This window comes from Streptopelia decaocto (genome assembly GCF_964273445.1).
Source record: "Streptopelia decaocto genome assembly, chromosome: 5".
NCBI lineage: Eukaryota > Metazoa > Chordata > Aves > Columbiformes > Columbidae > Streptopelia > Streptopelia decaocto.
The window spans coordinates 58,635,833-58,656,568 of record NC_138659.1 but is presented as its reverse complement, the minus strand read 5'-3'; the positions used below and the strand labels follow the sequence as shown (position 1 = coordinate 58,656,568).

At 48.8% G+C, this 20,736-nt stretch overlaps 2 protein-coding genes across 4 annotated transcripts in view; one reads left to right on the top strand and one right to left on the bottom strand.

The window, feature by feature from the left end:
* SUFU (SUFU negative regulator of hedgehog signaling) overlaps window positions 1–2,066 on the bottom strand; it is a 96,632-nt gene extending 94,566 nt beyond the window's left edge. For both annotated transcript variants that reach the window (XM_082053981.1, XM_082053982.1), the window contains exon 1: window positions 1,733–2,066. In XM_082053981.1, coding sequence (XP_081910107.1) covers window positions 1,733–1,926 — 194 coding nt within the window. In that variant the 5' untranslated portion in view covers window positions 1,927–2,066. The remainder of the gene's footprint in view (window positions 1–1,732) is intronic.
* Window positions 2,067–4,182: 2,116 nt separating this feature from the next.
* ACTR1A (actin related protein 1A) lies at window positions 4,183–20,505 on the top strand. Of its 2 annotated transcripts, XM_082054525.1 has the most exons (12): window positions 4,265–4,328; window positions 9,921–9,985; window positions 10,198–10,283; window positions 10,863–10,938; window positions 11,705–11,830; window positions 12,601–12,725; window positions 13,058–13,274; window positions 15,339–15,431; window positions 16,172–16,346; window positions 17,167–17,228; window positions 17,590–17,630; window positions 18,263–20,505. In XM_082054525.1, exons 4-12 carry the CDS (start codon window positions 10,891–10,893, stop codon window positions 18,363–18,365), a joined length of 990 nt encoding a protein of 329 aa, XP_081910651.1. In that variant the 5' UTR covers window positions 4,265–4,328; window positions 9,921–9,985; window positions 10,198–10,283; window positions 10,863–10,890; the 3' UTR covers window positions 18,366–20,505. The 2 variants fall into 2 exon arrangements, with proteins under 2 accessions (XP_081910650.1, XP_081910651.1); XM_082054524.1 differs by lacking the exon at window positions 10,198–10,283 and having other exon boundaries at window positions 4,183–4,328.
* Window positions 20,506–20,736: the final 231 nt, after the last annotated feature.

Below are 20,736 nucleotides of genomic sequence, written 5' to 3'. Positions count from 1 at the left end.
CCAACCTCCAAATTTAGCCAACTTCATTATCAAAGGGAGAGCAGGTACCTGTAGCTCAACCTCGCACAAGAATTTCCTGCACAGGACAGCAGGAAAAAGCTCACTTCTGATTTCTACAGGCACAACTCTCAACTCTTGCTGCCAGACAGAAGAACTGCTAAGTGGAAAATGCCGGGATAAACAGGGCGTCACATTACTACTTGCGTGCAACTGGCCATCACTGTCAATAGCAGTTTTTCTAGTATTTGAGTTCCAATCACGGTGAAGCCATATTCAAACGATTAAGCAAACAAGCAGGCAGGCTTCTTTCCAAACAAGGGTCTCTGACATTCTTCATTATAGACCCTCCATCCCACACACATTTTGGGTCACTCTAGTCAGGATTGGTTTAAGCTGCTGATGGAAAAGAAGTGCTGACTCCAAATCAAGGTGACTGGAAACTCATCAAGCTTGAATATATACGATTAGAAATAGGTGTAGGAACAGACCAATCAGACCACCAAAGTACCACAGTTCTAACCCACACAGATGATTAAGAAATTGTTTGTATTTTGAGGTCTCAGATTCTTATCTCGGCCCACTGTATCAGTTTAAGTACAAAAAACACTAAGCAATAAGGGCTGACAGACATAATTCTTGCTAGAACCGCATGAAAAATGCCACTTCTTTGGAAGACAACAGCAACAGCTTGGCTGTCAGAGCAGAACACAGGGAGGATGTTATTCTGCTGTTGCTCAGGACTCAATCAGTAGAGACATCCTGGTTAAAATGAAGTGTAAATACAGAAGTTAAGTGTTTACTAAACTTTTCCCAAGTGCTGGAGCAGGGACTGGTCAATGTCAGGTCCAGCAAACACTTGGGGGTTACCTGATAGTGTTCTGTAGGCCCAGATGAGGGGGTTGAGCAGCAAAGAAACAGTAAAAAGCAAAAGGAAGCCTCTTTGCACAGGGCTAGACACTAGACACTTATCTCCACAGCTAAACAGCCAAGTACTTCCTTCATGTTACTCTCCCACATAAACAACTGCTGTTACTGGTGTCAGACACTGTGTCAGCAGAGACAGCAGCGGCAGATTTGCAGTCTGTGATAACACATGGCTACGTGAGGGCAAGAGGAGCTGGCTCTGCCCCGTGGGTTTTACGGGTGGGTACATGCACAGCATGCGTCCGGCTGGGAGCCCGGAGCGCAGGTTCACTCCGGTCAGCACTGGCCAAGCCTGCACCCTCAGCTCCAGAGCTCCTGCTTCCCGTCCAGGGTCCAGGAGGGGAAACCCCAGCCCCACACGCTCCGTGGGCGCCCTTTGCTGGGTGGCACACATTCCCTTTTCCTATGACCTACCCCAGCCAAGGCCCTCACCAGCTACCCCTTGCTCAGGGGAGCTCCAAACCACCCTAGAAACCCAAATACATCCTCCTGCCTCAATGCACACCTTCCCAGGCCCTTCCTCCTGTTCCCAGTGCATCCTCCCCAAGAAACCTCCCCAAAACACACCCCTCAGGCACACAATTGCACCCCAACGCCTCCTTCCCTAAGCTCACTGCACACCCCCAAACTCCGCACACAAACCCCAGTCCCTCTCTCCTTGCTGCAACCCTCCCCTGCCCCACTGCCCACCCCCTTCACCCCGCGCGGCATCCCCAGCCCCCCGACTGCCCCCAGCCCCCCTACTGTTCCCCCCTCAGCCCCACAGCAGCCCCCGGCCCCCGCCAGGCCGCAGCCCCGGCCGCCTCACCAGTACTTGAGGATGGCTGTGACCTGCAGCGGGTTGGGCTGGTCGGGGTAGAGGCGGCGGCACTCGCCGTAGATCCCGTGCAGCCCCGGCGGGAAGAGCGACGGGAAGGAGCCGGAGCCGGACCCAGACCCCGACCCCGAGCCTGACCCCGGTCCGCCGGCGGGAGGACCCCCGCCAGGCCGCACGCCTTCCATGTCCCGGCGGCAGGGACGGCGCGGCGGAGGCGGCTGGTCCCGGCGCGGTGCGGCCCGCTCGGCTCGGCTCCGCTCGGCCCCGCTCCCAGCCCGGCCCGGCCCGGCCCAAGCGGCGCTGCGCGCGGCGCTGCGGGAGGAGGGGGCGGGCCCCGCTGCCCGGGCGATGGTGAGTGACACGGCTGCTCCGCCAATGGTGACGCGCGGCGCGGAGGACGGCCCCTCCTCTTCCCCCCGCCCCACGGCACGCCGCCAGCGCGCCCTCTAGCGGCGGCAGCCGGGCACAGCGATGAGCGGGCCTGTGAGGCGCGGGAGGCCCGGGAATCGGAGGCCGTGGGCATGAGGGAGAGCCCAGGAGGGAACAGAAGGTTGCCGGCGCCTGGGTGGGCCCGAGGGAAGAGGAGAGGTGGCCGTGGGGCAGCCTCAGGGGGAGCCCCGCAGCAAGGAGCGGGGAGAGGCCTGTGCAGCGCCGGGCCCGGCTGGCGGGGGTTCTGGGGCAGAGGCCTGGGGGGACCTGACCCGGCCCTGGCTCACCCAGGGGGCTGCAGCAGGGAAGGGCCGTCCTGCGGCAGCTCCCCGCCCGCAGCCATCTCCGGCCTGTGTTAATCTCATTTGAAGAAGCGCGTCTGTAAATTGCGGCGGTTCAGGAGCTGGCTCTCTTGGGCTTGATCTGTCCGTGCAACAGGGTCTGGTGTGAGACTTAGCGCTCACCCCGTGCCATTCATAACCCTGTGTTTCTGTGGGACCACGGCTATGCTCCAAGACTTGGTCAGCTAACAGCTGTATTTGCTTTACTATTGCTCTTACAGCTTCTGTTACTGCTGTCTCAGTATCTTTTATAGTCCTCACAGTGCCTCTGTTCTGCCCATGCACCCTTCTGTATCTGTAGGTACCCCAGTGGCAGCTGTGAAGCAATGCAAAGCAACACATTGAAGATCTGACTCGTACCTGAGTTGCAACTACACCTGTGCCCTGCAAAGCTTTGTACATATGTGTGAGCTGGTGCATGTTCCATAGTCCTATATACCCTTGCTAGAGCAGTGTCCTGCTTTTTAATCAGCATAGAGAAAAAGTGAGCTGTAAGAGTGCTGAGAGGATAGGATGAGTGCTCCCGATTGTTGCATTTCTGATCTATGTAGCTGAGAGTTTATTCTAAAATCAACATTCACAACATACCTTTTAGGAGATCCCATGCACTCAAGAAGCTGGCAAGCAGACAAATGACTATCCACTGGGAAAGGAGGTGAGCTTAACATTTCACTTGTCCCTGTGACACTACTTTTTGTGACATCCACCCAAGAAGTCAATTACGGTCAACTAAGAAGGTAAATTTAACAGACTCATGTATAGAATGCTATGTTGGCTTAAAACACACATAATGTGTGTCTCCTGGCGTTTACTGAGGTGATACAATACTGGTATTGAAATAATTCCAACCCCTCCACCCTGTCATACAAAAAAAACCCTCCTTTATACTAGGTGAATGATGAAAATCACTGAAGATAAATATCTGAGATGAGAGTATCTGCTTGCACTAAAGGCAGAAACTTACAGAAGAAGAGTCTCAGTGTCCACATGAAAGATGCAGGACAAGACAAGCGAGTTGTCAATCACCATTTGTGTGCACTCACTGGCTGTGAAGTTCATTTTAACTCATCTGGCGATCCACTCTTGCTCCAAGTTTGAAGTAAGCATATCATTTTAGTATTGTTGTCAGATATCAGTTATTCACAGTGCTTTTAGTACAAATGGTAAATAAGAGGCAACACATTATTTAATACTTAGAATGCCTATTAGGTGCATTCTTTGTACCGATGCTACTTTTCTGGTTGCTGCACCTCAAAAAATGCAGAGAAACCAGGTAATACTCAGAACAGACATGTTATGACCAGTTCACAGAGATGATTCCATGAAATGATGGGGTGGTAAAACACTTTAATTAGTGATGGATTCCTTCTACAGAAGGTGATGTGATTATTTTTTTCTCTTCCGTTGAGAAAAATTAGGAGGGAAAAAAAAATATTAAACCAGAAATCAGCCAGTTGAAATCCAGTGCTTTTTAGTGGAAGGGCACAGTTAGCCCCGGAACACGGCACCCGCCGCCCCACTCGGGTTTCTCGCCGAAAAGGCAGTTTTCATCTGAAGGGTTAATTTTGCTATCCGCACTACATCTCCCAGCATGCCCCGCTTCCGGCGCGCCTTCACGCTGGTGCCGCGCAGGGCGCAGACTACACTTCCCAGCAGGCACCTCGGCCGGAGGAATACAGCACCCAGCCGGCTCCGCGCCGCTGCTCCGCGCATGCGCCGCAGAGGCTGGGCTGTTGCTCCCTGACGGGTGGCTGCGGCGGGTCCTCGCCATGGAGTCCTACGACGTGATAGCGAACCAGCCCGTCGTGATAGACAACGTGAGTGCGGGCGGCCGCGCGTCCTGGGAGCTGGGAGGGCGGGAAGGGCCGGCGGGCCGCAATCCCTTTGTCATCGGGGACGGCCGCGCCCTGCCCGCCGCCGCGCCCCCCCTCCCCCGCCGGCCCGGCCGCCGCCTCGGGCCCTCGTACAGCGCCGTACGCTGCATCCTCGCAGGCCGCCGCTGGGGCGGGGCCGCCGCGGTTCGGCGCACCGCGATTGGCTGCGGCGCTTGCTTCTCACCCGCTGGAGGGCCGCAGCCCCTCGCTGGTGGGGAGCAGCCCCCGGCGCCGCCGAGGTGCCAGCTGGCTGGGAGGGGCGGGGCGTCCCCATTGGTTGGGGCGGCTGTCAATCACTGGAGGCTGCTCGCCGTTACCTGGCGAAGCCGTGCTCCTCCCGCCACGCCCTTGCGGGGAGCAGCTGTGCTCATTGGCAGCTAGAGCTGTCCGTCAGGCGGGGCTGCACCCCGGTTCTGCGGCCCCGCCTTGTCCCTCTTTGTGCCTGGGGGACAATGGGGGCTGGTGGGCCCGGCCTTGGCCAGGCTCCCAGCATGCTCTGGGGGCAGTGCTTGGCTGGACTCCCGGCATGCCCTGGGGTGCCCGCTCTTCCCTGTCAGGTGATGGTGGAGCTGAGGGCCTGCAGCCGCTCCTCCAGCACAGCCCCAGCGCATCCAGCCTGGCAGTCACAGCAAGTGGGAGCTGCCACTCAGGACTCACATTCCCGTGCTGAAGCCCACGGGAAGCAGAGCTCCTGGAGGAACTGCTCAACAGGGGTTGCATCAGATTTAATTTGATAGTGGGGTGTGGTGTCACAGATGGTGGCTCCTGGCTGATAATGCTTCTTGTTAGTTCAAAGCAGCCCTTCGACCTGTGTGGGTAATAGCTGAGTTGGAGATCAATGGGAGTGATTGTGTGCCTTGGTGAGGTACTTCTGGGTCCAGTTCTGATTAGCCCCATCCATGTTGGCCTCCCAAGAGAAAGGTCTATTCAGGAAGCAGGGGAGGGCATATCTTGGAGGGAGCCTCCTTTAGTGTTGTGAGTCACAAATCCATGCTCCTCCCTTCTGACCTCTATTGCCAGTGATTCAGATTTTGTTGTTTCAGAGGGTCAGTGCTGTACTCCTTTCTCCATAATCTTAATTTCTGCTGAATCTGTTTGCTGTATGACATGTGAGCTTGCTAGCCTAGTACTTCTCAACCTATTGCTTTTTTTCCTATAAGCTGAATGATGTAGGTCTCCTCAGATCAAGCCAACTATTCTTCTGACCCCTTCTTTATTATTGATCCCAATTTACTTTCTACAACTTGAGCTCTCTGATACAGTTTTGGTTTTGTTTCCTCCTCTGGAATCACAGCAGAGACATGTAGGTTAGACAATGAAGGGAAATACCTTATGGAAAAGGAGATTTAGCAGTAGAATTGACTACATGGAGAAAAACATGTTATCGTCATTATTAGAAACATTACGGAATAAGTTAGGTTGATTGTTCTTAGAAAAGACTGGGATTGCACTGACTCTGCTGTGGTATTGGGTGATTACCTAACCATTAAAGTTATTTCCAGGCACTCTGATACTGTGAGGATGAGTTTGTTGTGCTGTAGTCATGTAATTGCAGCCTATATCTAATTTCAGTCTGTCCTTTTGTTATTTGACGTAACGATTGCTGCCTCTGCTTCAGACCTGAAGAAGGGCTCACATGGCAGCAACTGAATCTGTTTCTCTTCTCATTTTATCAGCTGGTCTTATAAAAGCTAATTCTTCTCCTTTCCCCTCTGATAAATGAGTACCCATCCCTGTACAAGAAGTAGAATGAAGCAGTTGTTGTGACATCTGCCTTTAGCGCTGCCAGCCGAGGAGCCTTGTGGTGACGCTGCATTTTTGGTGCTGCTCTGAGTTCAGGCAGGATGGGAAGTGGAGCTACACGGAGTAGGTGCTGCCGTTCCTGCTGCCTCATCGCTGCTGCTCCTTCAAGAGCTGCAAGCAGCTTTTCAAGCCTGAATGTTACCCTGTCTCATGTGTTTGTGTGTGTATGGGAGGGGGAAACGAGATACTGAGCTGGTGATCAAGCCAGACCCCTCCCACTCCCAGCCTTGCTCTAGTATCTCCGTGTGTTCCAAAAGGGCATTAAGGTAGGTAGCTAAAAACTCAACAAGGTTTTTTTCTCTTACCAAACAGTACCCTCAGCTTTGTGTTTTCAGCAGGGATAGCTTTGTAATATGCAGTGAGGGCTGGAGCTGTACCTCAGCACAGCCTTAGTACTCCTCATTGTCCAATAAGTAATTTTTAAAAGAATTGTGTTCCCATTTTGCACTCCAGCAAGTTTTCTCTGAAATAGATGGTCTGGGAGCTCTGATGATGTAACACACATGTAAACAGACAGCATGGTTCAGCCATGGCCTAAGCAAGTGCAATTTGCTTGACCTCTGTGGAATTGTCTGTGTTTATGTAAAAGAGGATAAGTGGTGGCGTTTTAAACAGCTAAGCTGCCAGTAACAACCGTTGTGTCTTTGGTTTGCTCCTGATCTTATAAAATGTGTATCTAATAAAATAGTTTTACAACATGAAATGTGTACTCTCTATAGAAAGTGCTGCATGGCAGATTGGCTCTCTTTGTGATTTTCATTTAAATTTGAGTCCTAAATGCATCAAGATGAATTAATCAATAGCTGACTAGCCACAGAGATAGTGGAAATGGCATGTTCAGTTACTTCAAGATACGAGAATTTTCCATGAGATTATCTTCCTTGACTTCTACATTTGACATGTCTTTTTTTATTCTTCTTCTATTCTTTTGCTCATGTAAAAAAACAAACCAAACCAAACCAAAACAAAAATGAAAGCCCAGCCAGGATAGTTACAAGTGAAAATATGTTAATTTTGAAATTCTTTTTAAGTTTTAACAAATCAGAGCTTGTAGCAGAAGGGAGGATGCATGGGTTTTTTGTTTATTTGAAACAAAGATTAAAAAACAGGTCTTTAAACCTTCTGAATTAGTCAGGGTTATTTCAAAATTTAAACCTTTTCCTCTCATTGTATAGGAATCTCAAACTGATCTATAGGATATAGATTTACCTGGTGCACATATATCTTCAAAGAAGTAAAGTGTTTTAAAGAAAAACTGAATAGATCAGAAAGTGCTGTTGGGTATTTTTAGTGTGGAGATGGCGAACAGTTGCGTTCTGTTCATCCCCAGGCACCTGGAAGCACAACTGTGCTGAAGTCCCATATCCACACCAGCCATTTGCCTTTGGCTCCAGCCAGGAGTTCAGAACCACCGACACATTCGGTTAACTTTGAACTTCAGTATGTAAATATTAAAATGCATGACTTGCTGGGAATCTCACCAGGACATGCTGGGTAATTTTGGACCCAGCATAAGGAAGTTTTGGTCTCTGTGTTAAAATAGGAGCATCATTGTTCTCCTGTAACCACTTTCCAGCAGCAGACTATGCTGGCAACAAGATCAGTCGCTATCTTGAATACAGTGTTCAATAAGCACAATATTCTTATGTGGTCACGTTACTGCGTTTGATTTAATTTGTTTGCTATGGGGCTTTACAAAGGATGGTATTATTTCCCAGGTATAGAGTTGTTTATAAGCTAGGATAAAGAAAAACAAAACAGTGGGTTTGTTTTATTCCTCGTTTCGCTTTGAAGTGAATAGCCAGAAGAGAGTCAGTCTAAAGGAAAGGCTTTTTTAGGCTTCAGAGGCCACCTTGTCCCATGGGTACCTGGCAGTGCAGACCCTGGGAGTCCCTCTTGCCGAGAGGCAGAAGTCCTGCCTGGGCGCCAGCTTGTCTCTGCTCTGTGAGCCAGCCTGCCTGCTGCTGTTTGTCAGGACATGGGGATTCAAGGGATCTGTCTTATAACTAGCTCAGTCTGGTTTGCAGAGTGTTCCTGACAATCATCTCTCCTGGATGCATCCCGGCAGGTCCAACTCTGGCAGGTTTAAGGCAGGAGTGCCCCAGCCTTGATGGCAGAGCACACATGCTCTGTGCAGAGCCTGGCACCTCGGCTGGCACTGCTGATGGAAATAGATTGGGAATAAGGCACTAGATTGTGAACTGGAGTGTCCGGCGCCGCCCCACATGCCTTTCTGCTGAGCCTGCTCTGGCTGGTGACCTCTGGCACTGGAACAGTGCTGGCGGCTGGGATGTCAGCATCAGAAACCGCTGCAGCCAGAGCTCCTCTGGCAAAGCCCTGAGCATCTCATTGGGCCTCAGCCTCCAGGTGAAAGCAGCGATGCTGACTTGTGCATGGGTGGTGCAAAGGGAAAAGCAGTGGAGGAGCTGTCTCATTACTCATTTGAAAATGCTCTGGGGCAGCTAAAACACCTTTTTGGCCTCAAAAAAGAGGAGTCTTGCTGCAGAGCCCTTGAGAGTGATCAGGAACTTGACAGGTTTCAGTGCAAACTCATGTGCTTTGCTCCAAGTACAGGATAAAGTAGAATTGCTCCTCTTTCTGCAGAAGTATTTGCTCCAATGGTAGTGTAGCATTATCACTGAAAAGGCGATCCTATGAAAATCCACTCCTTAGCAAAACTTGGATGTTCCTGCAAGCCACGCGTTGTTTCAAGGAGCCATTCACTTGCATGGGAAGAGGAAACAGAGGAGCGGAAGGAGTCAGCACAGATCCAAGTCGATGATGGGGTTCCCAGGATGCCTCCGGATGATACCAACAGGGATGGGAGCTGTGCCCTGCACTGACTCCCTGCCAGGGCCTCCCTGGAGCTGCTTTCACCCGCTCTGGGTTTGCTGCTTGTGCTGCTTTGAATGTCACAGGAGGCTTTTTGGACTTGTGCCTTTCTGACTGCCATACCTAATCTCTTCTTCATTGTCCCTTTTAAACAAGCCCCATCCTGTCAGCTGCTCCTCCTGCTGCCAGCCCTTGCCCTGTAGTCTGACTGGCACCTTTGTTCTTTACAGGCCCCAGTCTGGTTTATTTTCCAGTGTTTTTTCTGACCACATTTCTGTGACCTGTCTCCGTAATATTAGCTACTTTATCCACCACCTGATCTTCTTTTCCTTAGTCTCCACTCCAACCTGTTTCACACGGTCCTTTCCTACTCCTTTCTCTGATTTTTATCCACACCCCCTTTCCATCCTTTCCAAATCTGTAGCCTTCATCCTCCCCCTTTAGCACTGGCTCCTTATGCTGGCAGGGTTTGATTGCTCTTGCTCAGCTTTCTGCAGTGCTCTCCTCTACCCAGAGAGTATTTAAGATCAACGGAAAACTGCAGAGCTGGGATTTAGCCTCCTGCACCCCTAGCAATAGCATTGGGTGGAAAACTACTTGCCTGTACAGAGCAGCATTTGTGTGTGTGTGGAGCAGTACCAGGACACTCGAGGGTGTTTGTGCCATGTGTGATGTTGGTGCCAGGGAAGGTGCTAGTTACTCCCCTTCAGTGGCCAAGCTGGCCTGCTGGTGCCTTCCCATCCCCAGCTCTGCCTGGAGAATGTATCCCTGGGGAGCTTTATTCTAGTATTATAAAAAGGAGAGGATCTGGCAGTGCTGATGTACTTGGCTACTCCTTTAAGACTTGTGAAGATGGCCAAATTAATGATAAGCTCACGTATTTATCTGTTGTTCCTACAGGGCTCGGGTGTGATAAAAGCAGGTTTTGCAGGTGATCAAATACCAAAATACTGCTTTCCAAACTAGTAAGTATTCTGCTGGTCTTGGTAAGTTCTTAGTACTGTGTACCAATTCTTTGATGCATAGAGGGGAACAATGGTCCAGTTTTGCAACTGTATAAATAAGGTATTCTTCTTCCTGCTTCACAGAAGCATCAGGGAGGGGAGGTCTCTGCTATTAAATACTTTGAGATTTTCTGGGGGACACACACCATAAAAATGACTTATCATTTTGTCAGGCTCAACACCCAGCCAAAGATGTAGGATCCTTTACTCTTGAGACACGAGGAAAAGGACCGAGAAAAAGACAAAGTTGGGACGAGAGGTGTGAAGTCCTCTATATTTCTTTGGTGTGTGGTCTGATGTCTCGATTCCTGCCAAACTTCCTTGGAAGTTTTCTGAGAGTTTTGCTGGAAGAAGGACTGCTAGATCAGGAACTCTGAATAGTGAATGTCTTCTATTTTCAATGAGGTGGATTTTTAATGAGTATATTTGTGTTCTGAGCAATGTGTTCTGTATGGTGAGGTGGGGTGTGGGACTATAAATGTCTAATCTGAGAAAGCCTACTTGAGGTCAGGCAACACCACGTGGATCTATCACCTCAGACCATTGCTCACTCTAGCTGTGTTCCCCCCAGGCACTGTTGGAACAAATAAGTCCCGAATCACCAGGGAAAGTGTGGCCAGACTCAACTGGCTTATGTCCTGCCAGGTCAGAACTGTCTACAATCTGTTCCCTTCACCTCTGATTTTGAGATTAGCTGAGAGCAAACCTGGGTCTGTCTGCACCTGCTAGCGCCCCCATACTTGCCCAGCACTTTGAAAGCACTGGTTAGGACAGAGAGTAACACAAAGTAGTGGGTGTATCTGAGCTCTCAGCATTTATACTCTTGCCTCTGTTCTAGTGTGGGCAGACCGAAGCACATTCGTGTTATGGCTGGTGCTTTAGAAGGGGACATTTTCATTGGTCCAAAGGCAGAGGTAAGAAAACCTCTATGCTGCACGTCTCCGTATATCTCTGTATGCTGCTGTAAGGAGGGGCTGTAGCAGTTGTGTTTAAAAGGGCTGTGGTTCATTTGTACCAGTGTATAGATCTGAAGAGCAGAATAGATTGTTGCTTTTAAGTGTGTCCAAGGTGGAGTGGGAAGCTTCATGAAATTCTCATGCCAACCTGCTGACCTTTTTCCCAAGTCCTTCTATATCCTTCCTTTTTATTTATTTATTTTTTTTTGGTAGGCTTATTCTAGGTCTATATGGTTACATTCCCATCTTATTGACTGGGAATTTTAGAAATGGGCTCTACTTTGGTTGCCTTCTGTCTCCCTGGTGTGAACAAGAATCTTGCTTTCCACAGTCCTGCTTTTGTCAGCATGGAGTCTTAGGGCCTCACATTTCTTGTGAGCCCTCCAAACAACATTCCCCAATACCAGCCTGTTATGTTTTGTATCATGACTGAGCTGGAAGAACAAAGATACCATTTGATAGGTGTCTGTATGTTGGCTTGAAAACTGTTGGGATAGAATGTGCTCTGCAAACATGGTATAAAAAGACCTTGTTTAATCTCATTAATACTTCTCTAGGAGAGATGTTTGTGATTAATGTTCAGTTTTTGCCCTATATGCTAGAGCTAAATTGTCTTTTAGTGAATCAAAAATGAGTCTGCCAGATGAAATCATAGTCATAGTGCTCAGAAATGTGGTTTTGAGTCTCTGGCAGGTATGCTCTATTGTCCTTTCTGTTTGCTCAGGAGCACAGAGGTCTCCTCTCGATCCGATACCCGATGGAGCACGGCATAGTGAAGGACTGGAACGACATGGAGCGCATTTGGCAGTATGTGTATTCAAAAGACCAGCTTCAGACGTTCTCAGAGGAGGTGAGATACCTCATTACAGAATGGCACAGGTGACATTCAGTGTGTATCGTACAACAGGAGTCTTGGAAGTCCAGGAAAGATTTGGGACTTTTCCTTTGCTCTTCTTTCTAAATGTGTCTGCTGTTAAATTGGGCTCTTTCACCTCTCAGGAAATACTGCACAAAAGTGCCCAGGCAGAGTTCCTCTCTAGTTCTGGCCTGACTGAAAATCTGACTTTCAACATTTGTTATTCACACTCTCTCTAACAATTCTGCTCTAGGCCAAGTGCTTCTAACTTTACCTGTTTGGCCTGCGCATCAGGCACATCCACTTGGCAGTGACATACTTTGAACAGAGGAAGGAGAAAACCACAATCCTTTGGTCTGGAAGGAGCTGACCAAGAAGTTATTAAATGACTGAGAGCAGTAGGTTGTATAAGTGGAGTAGGAATATTTCTGCCGGCTTATGCTAAGACCGTATGCCTTTACCCTTTCTTAGTGTCTGTATTTTGGTTAATCTGGCTGACTTTTGGTGCTGAAAGTCATCTTGTTCATCCTTCACAGGACAGGAACAGTCACAGAGCAGATTTCCTAACACTCTTCATAACTAGACCAGAGCCCTGCTTGTCCTCTGATTTGATAGAGGTTATTCACAGTTAAGCACACCTCAGTACCTGTCCTCTTGCACTAGTGGTACCTAAAGTAAATAAATACACAGAGCAGAAATTTTCAGGAACACACATCTAGCTGCCTCCTGGTTACTGCAGCACGGCTCCTTCTTTTCTTTACCAGCATCCTGTGCTGCTGACGGAAGCACCTCTAAACCCACGCAAGAACAGAGAGCGTGCTGCTGAGGTGTTTTTTGAGACCTTCAATGTGCCAGCACTATTCATCTCCATGCAAGCTGTGCTTAGCCTGTAAGTGTGTTTTGTCTTTGATTTGTGTTTGTGAAATGTTGCTGTGAAATGCATTTGTTTTACAAACAACAACAACAAAACCCAAAACAAAACAGAAGACTGTCCTGATGTCTGACTTATCCCCTTTTCAAACAAGAGCTGAAATTCAATTTTAATTTCTGTAATATGGAGTTTACAGGAGTTTGCTGGACCATGAGGAGAACTAGGTTGTTGGGTTTTTCTCACCCCTCGTCCTGTGAAATCTCTGCTCCCTGAGCTGAGCTTGGATGTGCTGGATACTTGCTGTCACTTGGGACTGCTTGCTCTGACATGTTTGTTTGCCCCTTTGCTAGCTACGCTACTGGGAGGACTACAGGAGTGGTGCTAGACTCCGGGGATGGCGTCACCCATGCGGTTCCCATCTATGAAGGCTTTGCCATGCCTCACTCCATCATGCGGATTGACATTGCCGGCCGGGATGTCTCACGCTTCCTGCGCCTCTATCTCCGGAAGGAAGGCTATGACTTCCACACCACCTCTGAGTTTGAGATTGTCAAGACCATCAAGGAGGTGATGTACTGTCTTTTTCTGTGTTTATCCAAGAAGGGATTTCTGCCCAAGGGAGGTTGTGACTTGTGAAGTCTAATGGGAATTGCCAGCTTACCCATTACTAAGAATAGTTCCACACCTCATTCCTTTGCCTGAGGGCCACCAAGGTGGTTAAAGGGCTGGAGCATCGCTCATAGGAGAAAAAGCTGAGAGAGCTGGGACTGTTGAGCTGCAAGCAGAGAAGGCTGGGGAGCATCTTACCAATGTATTAATATATAAATACCTGAAGGGAGAGTGCAAGGAAAACAGAGCCAGGCTCATTTCAGTGATGTCCAGTGAGAGGACAAGAGGCACAAAATGAAGCACAGGAGGGTCTGTCTGAACATAAACTTTTTTACTGTGAGGGTGACCAAGCACTGGCACTAGTTGTCCAGAGAACTGTGGAGTCTCCATCCTTAGTGATACTCAAAAGCCACCTGGACATGGTCCTGGGCAACCTGCTCTAGGTGGCCATGCTTGAACAAGGCGGGTAGAGAAGATGACCTCCAGGGGTCCCTGGCAACCTCAACCATCTCGTATTCTGGGAGACTTATAGTCAAGGTCACATCTAATCCCTATTGAGGGGCTATTAACATGAAGGTGAAGACAGGCTGGTGGTTCAGAGTCTGTTTTGCCTTTATCTGTGCTGCAGTTTCTCAGAGTCTGATGATACGTTTCACTAGTGCTGGACTTAAGGGCAAGGCTCTAAAATCCAGGGCAGGTAGGGATCACAAGCAGGAGGAAACAACTTGATGTTCATTCTCTAGTCTATACACTTCGCTTTAAGATTAATTTTAGCTGTGGAAAGTGTTGCAGATTTCTAGGATATATGGGCCTGGAACTTGCAGTGAGATTTCTGTTGATGCTGGTGCCATTTGTGACTTGCTTTGCAAATCTGAGGGGTTGAGAGCAGCTTCTTGTGTTTGCAGCTTTCTTGCCTTGGGAGAAGTTTGGATATGCTGCCTGAATGCACCATGGCAAGCACAAAGCTGAGATCCTGGAGTTTGTCAGCCCCAAAAGCTGCCTGTGGTCTGTTGGAGTCTGTCGGACTCAAGACGTTTTGGTGGTTTTTTTGTTTGCTTGTTTTTTTGTTTTAAAGGAGGAAAATGTTAGGAAAGAAATTTGGAGATGTTTAGAAGTCTAGAGGAGAAATTACCTCAAAAGGGGAACTCTTAATACCTGCTTCAGTGCAAACGTTGTTCTCTATTTCTTGGTTTACTGTGAGAGTGGTCAAACACTGGAACAGGTTGCCCAAAGAGGTTTGTAGATTCTCCACCTGTGGAGCTGCTCCAGACATGACTGTACATGGTTTTGGGCAGCCTGCTCTAACTGACCTTGCCTGAGCAAGGTCATCTAGGTGATCTAAAGAGGCCTCTTCCAGCCCACATGTTTCACATGTTTCAGTGAGTCTGTTTAGATTTTATTTTTTTTTAATACCCAAATGATAACATTTGGAATAGCGAAGCTTATTGTGGAATAGAAAATACAGGGTGCTGCAGCAGTTTGAAAAGTCACAGTATTTTGTTTCCTGTAGTTTAAAATAGGAAGTGAGCGTCTTAGATCACATTAAGAATTTTTTGCTGTTAGCTTTTAGTTATCCTTTACCCTGTTGAAATGCAATAATGCACTTTGTTCATGCTCCTAATCTGTTGTGAAGTTACCTGAGCCTACCTTTATACAAGGTTAATGTCACTAAAGGTGATCTAGGTGTGTGTTTTACTTTGCCTTGCAGTAGGCTGGAAGCGCTCACAGGTTATTTACACCATCTGCACTAGAGGGAGGTAAATTCTAAGCAGTAAGAGAGCTGGAAGCAAGAGGTGAGCAGCAGCTAGAGGGGGTGTGAGCATCCTCAATGAAGCTGTAGCATGAATAGGTATTTTACTTAATGTGAACCTAAAAGCTCTTTACCCCAGCACAAAATATTGTTGAAATTGGTTTCCCCAAAGAGATACATGGATTTTGATTATTAGTGAGAAAAGTATTTTCTCAGAGGCATTTGGGTTTACCCTTCTCATCTCCCTCTCCCTGACTCTGTTTCCTCTCCAGCGTGCCTGCTACCTGTCAATAAACCCCCAGAAGGATGACACTCTGGAAACTGAGAAGGCTCAGTATTACCTGCCAGATGGAAGCACTATTGAGGTTTGTAGGGACCACTCTCAGAGGATTCCTCATGTGAAGCACAGGGTTTCCAGAGTAGCCTTCTGCCCAGTGATGGGAAATTTAATGCACTGTTAAGTGGGAGGGGATAATTTTAAAAGACCAGAACTGATTCCAGACTGTTGACTGGGAACTAGAATTTTTAGGGAAAGAGAGTATTATTATAAACCTCCCAACTTCTACTGGAAGTCCTGGGTAAGGATGTAGTTTGGCAATGGGGACTCTGAGCTGTTTGAGTGCAGGCTCTGGTCTAGCAGATCTTTATACAGATCAGGTGTGGAGTGTGAGTTGTAATCCGTTCACTGTAAATTCAGCGGTGCTTTTGCATGTGGCTTTTGACCTGCCTAGAGGTGCAGAAACAATTGCTTTGAAGAGTGAGTTAGGAAGACTCCTCAAAAGACAGCCCTCTACAAAATGGTTGAAGGAGGGGAAATACAGGTCTTACCTCCAGCACCCAGGGGTGGACCTGCTCCCTTTTCTGCCAGTGACCTGCTCTATGGGGCTGAGCAAGTTTCTTCATCTCTTTCACCTACAAAATGGAAATAGGACCTTTTCTAGGAGCAGTAGACCAAACTGGTGTACACTTGGGAGCTAGCAATGCAGCATGAATGTCAAGGAAACTTTGTTACTCTGAAGTTTCACCTAAGACAAGTCCAAACTGTAGAGAATGAAAAGAGCCACAATGCACTCTTTTCCCCTCTGTGCTAACTTCTCCCTTGCAGATCGGCCCTGCCCGTTTTCGGGCCCCAGAGCTCCTGTTCCGACCGGACCTGATAGGGGAGGAATGTGAAGGACTCCACGAAGTGCTCGTTTTTGCCATTCAAAAATCAGACATGGACCTGAGGCGAACACTGTTCTCCAACATCGTGCTGTCTGGAGGCTCCACGCTTTTCAAAGGTTCCTGCCTCTCCTCTTTCAGGGGGCTGTGACACACCTGAGCTCTTGCTTCCTTCTCATATGAAACTGGGCACCCAGCTTGTCCTGTGGGATGAGGGCTGCGGGAACTCTGCTCTCTCGGGTTATTTAATTTTCTGAGTCCTGGTCATACTCTTCTGGGCCTGCAAGACACCACTGCCCTGCACGTCACTTCCTGGGCTCAAAGGGCTTTTTCTTCCTGTCACTCTGCCTGTGTGACTCATTTCTGCTGCTCTACTTCAGGATAGTTGAGACCAGGCATGTGAAAGGCTCTTGCACCTGCTAAGTTCCTTTAGGTCTTTGGTGTGTGGGAGAGTCCAATGGTCCCAGTACTGCATGAAGTGTCAGCTGCACATGTGCAGAAAGCTTTCTCCCCATCAATTTCAATATACCCTCTGCCAGAACCCGTCAGCTTGTTATCCACAGGTGGACATCTCCAGATAGGTCCTAGTCTTCCTGTTCAGACCCTGCTCCCCAGTGCAAATGAGCTGGACACAGGAGGAATGCTCAGGGAAGGATGAGAGAACTGGCCCACCTGTGTTCCTAGCTAAAAATCTTGTGTGCTGGTCTCAGGTTGCTGCTGAGGCATAGAGCCTGTTGAGCCAGTGTTTGAGGTCTGCCTGAGGGAGAGAGAATCCCATTATCCCACTGGCTGTGTTCTGCGCCTCTCCAAACTGGTCTCACTCTGATATCTGCAGTGGGATATTTGAGTAGGGCTGCACAGGGCATGTCCGCATTGTTAGTAGATGGAATCTGGGAGTTTGCTCAGAGGCTCAGACTACGTATTTTCTGTCTTGTGTAGGCTTTGGAGACAGACTGTTGAGCGAAGTGAAGAAACTAGCTCCGAAGGACGTCAAAATAAGGGTAGGGTCTTTTGTTTTTATATCACTCACTATGTGTGGTGTTCTGTGGCCTTTAAAGAACCCCACGCTGAGAGTGCAGCTGCCATTTGCTTCAAACCAGAAATGGCTTTTGTGAGACAGCCCAACAGCCTTTCCTGTTGTGATGAAAACCTGTTTGTTTTCATCACTGTGTCTCTTCTGACATGATCCAGGATCCTGGACCGCAGTGGCTGTTTCGAGGGGAAGCTGCTGGGTGTCTTTCTGGTGGGAGGGACCATACCTGTGTTTGTGCACTGTCAGCTGTAGTGACATGAGGGCAATGTGGCAGGAGGAGCAGACTGGAGCTTGGGAAGGTACTGACCGACTCTCTCTTTTTCTCCCAGATATCAGCTCCTCAGGAGAGATTGTATTCCACGTGGATTGGGTACGTACTGCAGTGACATGTCTCGCTGTGGGGTGTGTGCTGGGGAGGTGCAGCCTGTCGGCACTTGCACTCTTGTCCCTTCTGGTGCTGCGTGTCGGGAGGGTTTCACCTCTCAGCTGCGCAATGCTCAGCACGGTTACTGAGCCTGACTCCCTCCGCACTGCCAGCCCCTGTACCTTTTCTTTCCTTAAAGCTCCTGCAGGACCTGTTAATTTTCCTCATTTTACCAGTCTTAACATAGAGTCTAAGGTAGAACAAGCTCATAGGTAGTACATTCCTTAGGGCAGAGGCTCTAGGTACGTTCTCCCTCTTGTGTACGTCTTTGCTGCAGATTGGGAGAACTACACTCTGCTCTGTAATCCTAGAAAGTGAGAGCAGATCCATAGTGAAGAGCACTGTTGTTGGGAGGAGCAGTCGCAGGTCATTTGGGAGGGCTGGCTGGTGCCAGGCTGGGCATGGTTGAGGCCAACAGGAGAGGAAGCGACTGTCCAGAGCATGTTTCTGTTGCAGGTAACTGGGAGCCTCAGGACCTTTCTGACATGGGGAAGTGTCACACAATAGAAACAGCTCATCTCTGCAGAGGTGTAAGAGTGCTCCCAACACTAACCTGTAACATCCCTGTCTTTCCCCAGTGGTTCTATCCTGGCTTCACTGGACACCTTTAAGAAAATGTGGGTTTCGAAAAAGGAATATGAAGAAGATGGAGCTCGTGCCATCCAGCGACAAGCCTTCTAGCCCTGGGACCTGTCCTCAGTCTCCTCCGAAGACTCACTTCAGTTCTAAACTCGCTTTTCTGAGTCCGAGTGTCTGAGAGCTGCCTGTGTGTGTGTGTGTGCCAGCATGCCCCGATCTCACTGAGCAGACGACAGCAGCAGGAGGGTTGTATTAGTACTACTAACTACTTATTTTCTTATTTTATTTTTGGTTTTGTTTTTATTTTTGGTTTTGTTTTTTTAAATGGAAAGGAGAAAATACCAATCTGAATTTCTCCTGAACGGCCCATTCCTTTTTCATTTCAGTCTCTTAATTTCTGTATCGCAATCACATTTGTCACTTTAAAACAAAAAAAGCAAGCAAAAACAAAGGGAACAGCTTATAGGAACTGCCTAGCAAGCCTGAAGGGAGCCAACCACTGCAGACTGCTCACATGGGCTTTAGTCAGCCGACTGCAATGCCTGGATTGTCTGGAAACACGTAGCTGAAGCCCCATCGCTACTTTTTTCTTCAGCAGTGTCTTCACCATCAGTAGGTTTTTTGAAGTTGTTTTTAATATAATTTTTTATTAAGAGAAAGCACATTCTCAACAGCTAAGCCCATTTGCCCCCACTGTTTTTGGTGTGTGAATGTGTGTACGCATGTGTAACTTCTTAGCCTGATGTGCGGGTCTGCACCGCAGCTGGAGAAGTTGGTGATAGGACTTAGTTTGTATTGCATGGAGTAGAACAAAGCAAATCTAATCAGCTGTCATTGTACTAGACGGTTATTCTCTTGTACCTTTTTTTAAATACCTTTTCTCCGCTGGAAGCAAGTGCCCCAGAGTGGGGGTGAAGGCACTTGTGTGTTCCCCCTCAACCTGCCAGCATATACAGTGCTGAGTTCTCATGTTTGTTCTCTGTAAGAGTCAAGGCTGTTTCCCTCCTTCCTGCAGTGTCAGGCCAAAGGGAGCATGTATCTGCAGCCAGGCATAACTCTTGTGTACTTTATCCGTTCTGGGACAAAATAATAATCGGAAAGGTGCATTGTAATGTAAGAATTGTTTTAGTTATTGCAATGTCTGAGGATATCTCAAATACTGACCACAGCACCTGGGAATTACTCTTTGGGTCTTCTTTGATCACCTGCTACCCTGCTGTCCGTTGTTTGATGTTAACACTGTTTACAGCACACATGCTTAGTGGAATTGCCAGCCCTGCGACAACGCGCAGCAGCTGCTCTTTAGGGCGTCTCCCTGTTCTCTGTGAATACACTAAATGAGAGGACAATAAACTGTACGAGGACACTGGTGGGAGCAGCAGCTTTTTTAGCAGGAGGCTGTGGCGATGGCTGCGTTCTGCTGTACTGCTGATGCCTTTCTGCTCACTTGGTGGCTGCTTCACTTCTGTTTTCACAGCCATGGGCAGCCCTACAGCCCCGCTTGCATTGGCATGTGTCACTCTTTCTTCCTTATGCATTATTTGGTGCTTTTTTTTTTCTTTCATCCTGTTAATTTTCTGCAGGACCTCGCAGTAGCAGTGGAGCTGGAGTTTCTCTGTGGCAGTTCATCCCTGTTCCCTCCTGTTTGTTGCCGTGCATCACCTCGGGGTCACCCTCAAGCGCAGAGATGGGGTGAGAGCTGGGGGGCTGCAGAGGCCTGGCAAAGCGGGGGCACTGGCCCAGCTGAGCGGATGTCAGCAGCAGGGTGCGGGGTGCTGCTCCAGGGGGAACTGCTGTGCTCGGAGAGGCTGTAGCCAGGCAGGTGGGGTGGTCTCTTCCCAGCTGAGGCCAGGTTACTTGTTCACCTACCCCCATCAGAGCAGAGTGTGTATTTTTAAGCAAGAACCTGTCAGAAAAGAGCAGGCAGTGCTCAGCCTTATTCTGCTGTAAGATCAGTTGCGTTCTTGCGGGTTTGTTGCAGCGTGCAGACGGGAAGCAAACCCTTCTTGGTGCAGTTTGCACACACCCCAGGCAGTGCCAGTGATCTTCCCCCAGCCCCTCTGCTGACCTGGCAGAAGCAGCAGTGCTCCATTTTGTAACCTGCAGTGACTGCACTGAAAGGTGCCGCCTCCAATCTAGCATTCATTTGAGCTGCCTGACTGTTCCCTCGCACACTGTCCAAACCATGTTGCCTGGTGGTGCCCAGCATATTTAAATAAAGTCATTCATATACAACTCTCAAGCCTCCTGGCCTCGTCTGCCCACATTTGCAATTTTCAGGAGGTAACTTGCGTTCTTCTCTTGCCTGTGCAGAACTGTTGCTGGCCAATCTCTGTGAGGAGGCACCATTTCTGGTCCAGGATTACCTTCCTGATCTGGCTTTTGAGCTGAGGGAGGAGAGGCCTGGGTTGCAGCCCTGGTCTGCACTGATGGCCTCCCCAAAAAGGCCCAGCCCCAGCACAGTTTTGCTGTT

Bases quoted from the DNA above. Each gene is read 5' to 3' on its own strand.
- ACTR1A (XM_082054524.1), top strand. From the start codon at position 4,281: ATGGAGTCCTACGACGTGATAGCGAACCAGCCCGTCGTGATAGACAAC. The intron at 12,726-13,057 runs GTAAGTGTGTTT...CCCCTTTGCTAG, and splicing joins ATGCAAGCTGTGCTTAGCCT to CTACGCTACTGGGAGGACTA. The intron at 16,347-17,166 runs GTTCCTGCCTCT...TGTCTTGTGTAG, and splicing joins AGGCTCCACGCTTTTCAAAG to GCTTTGGAGACAGACTGTTG.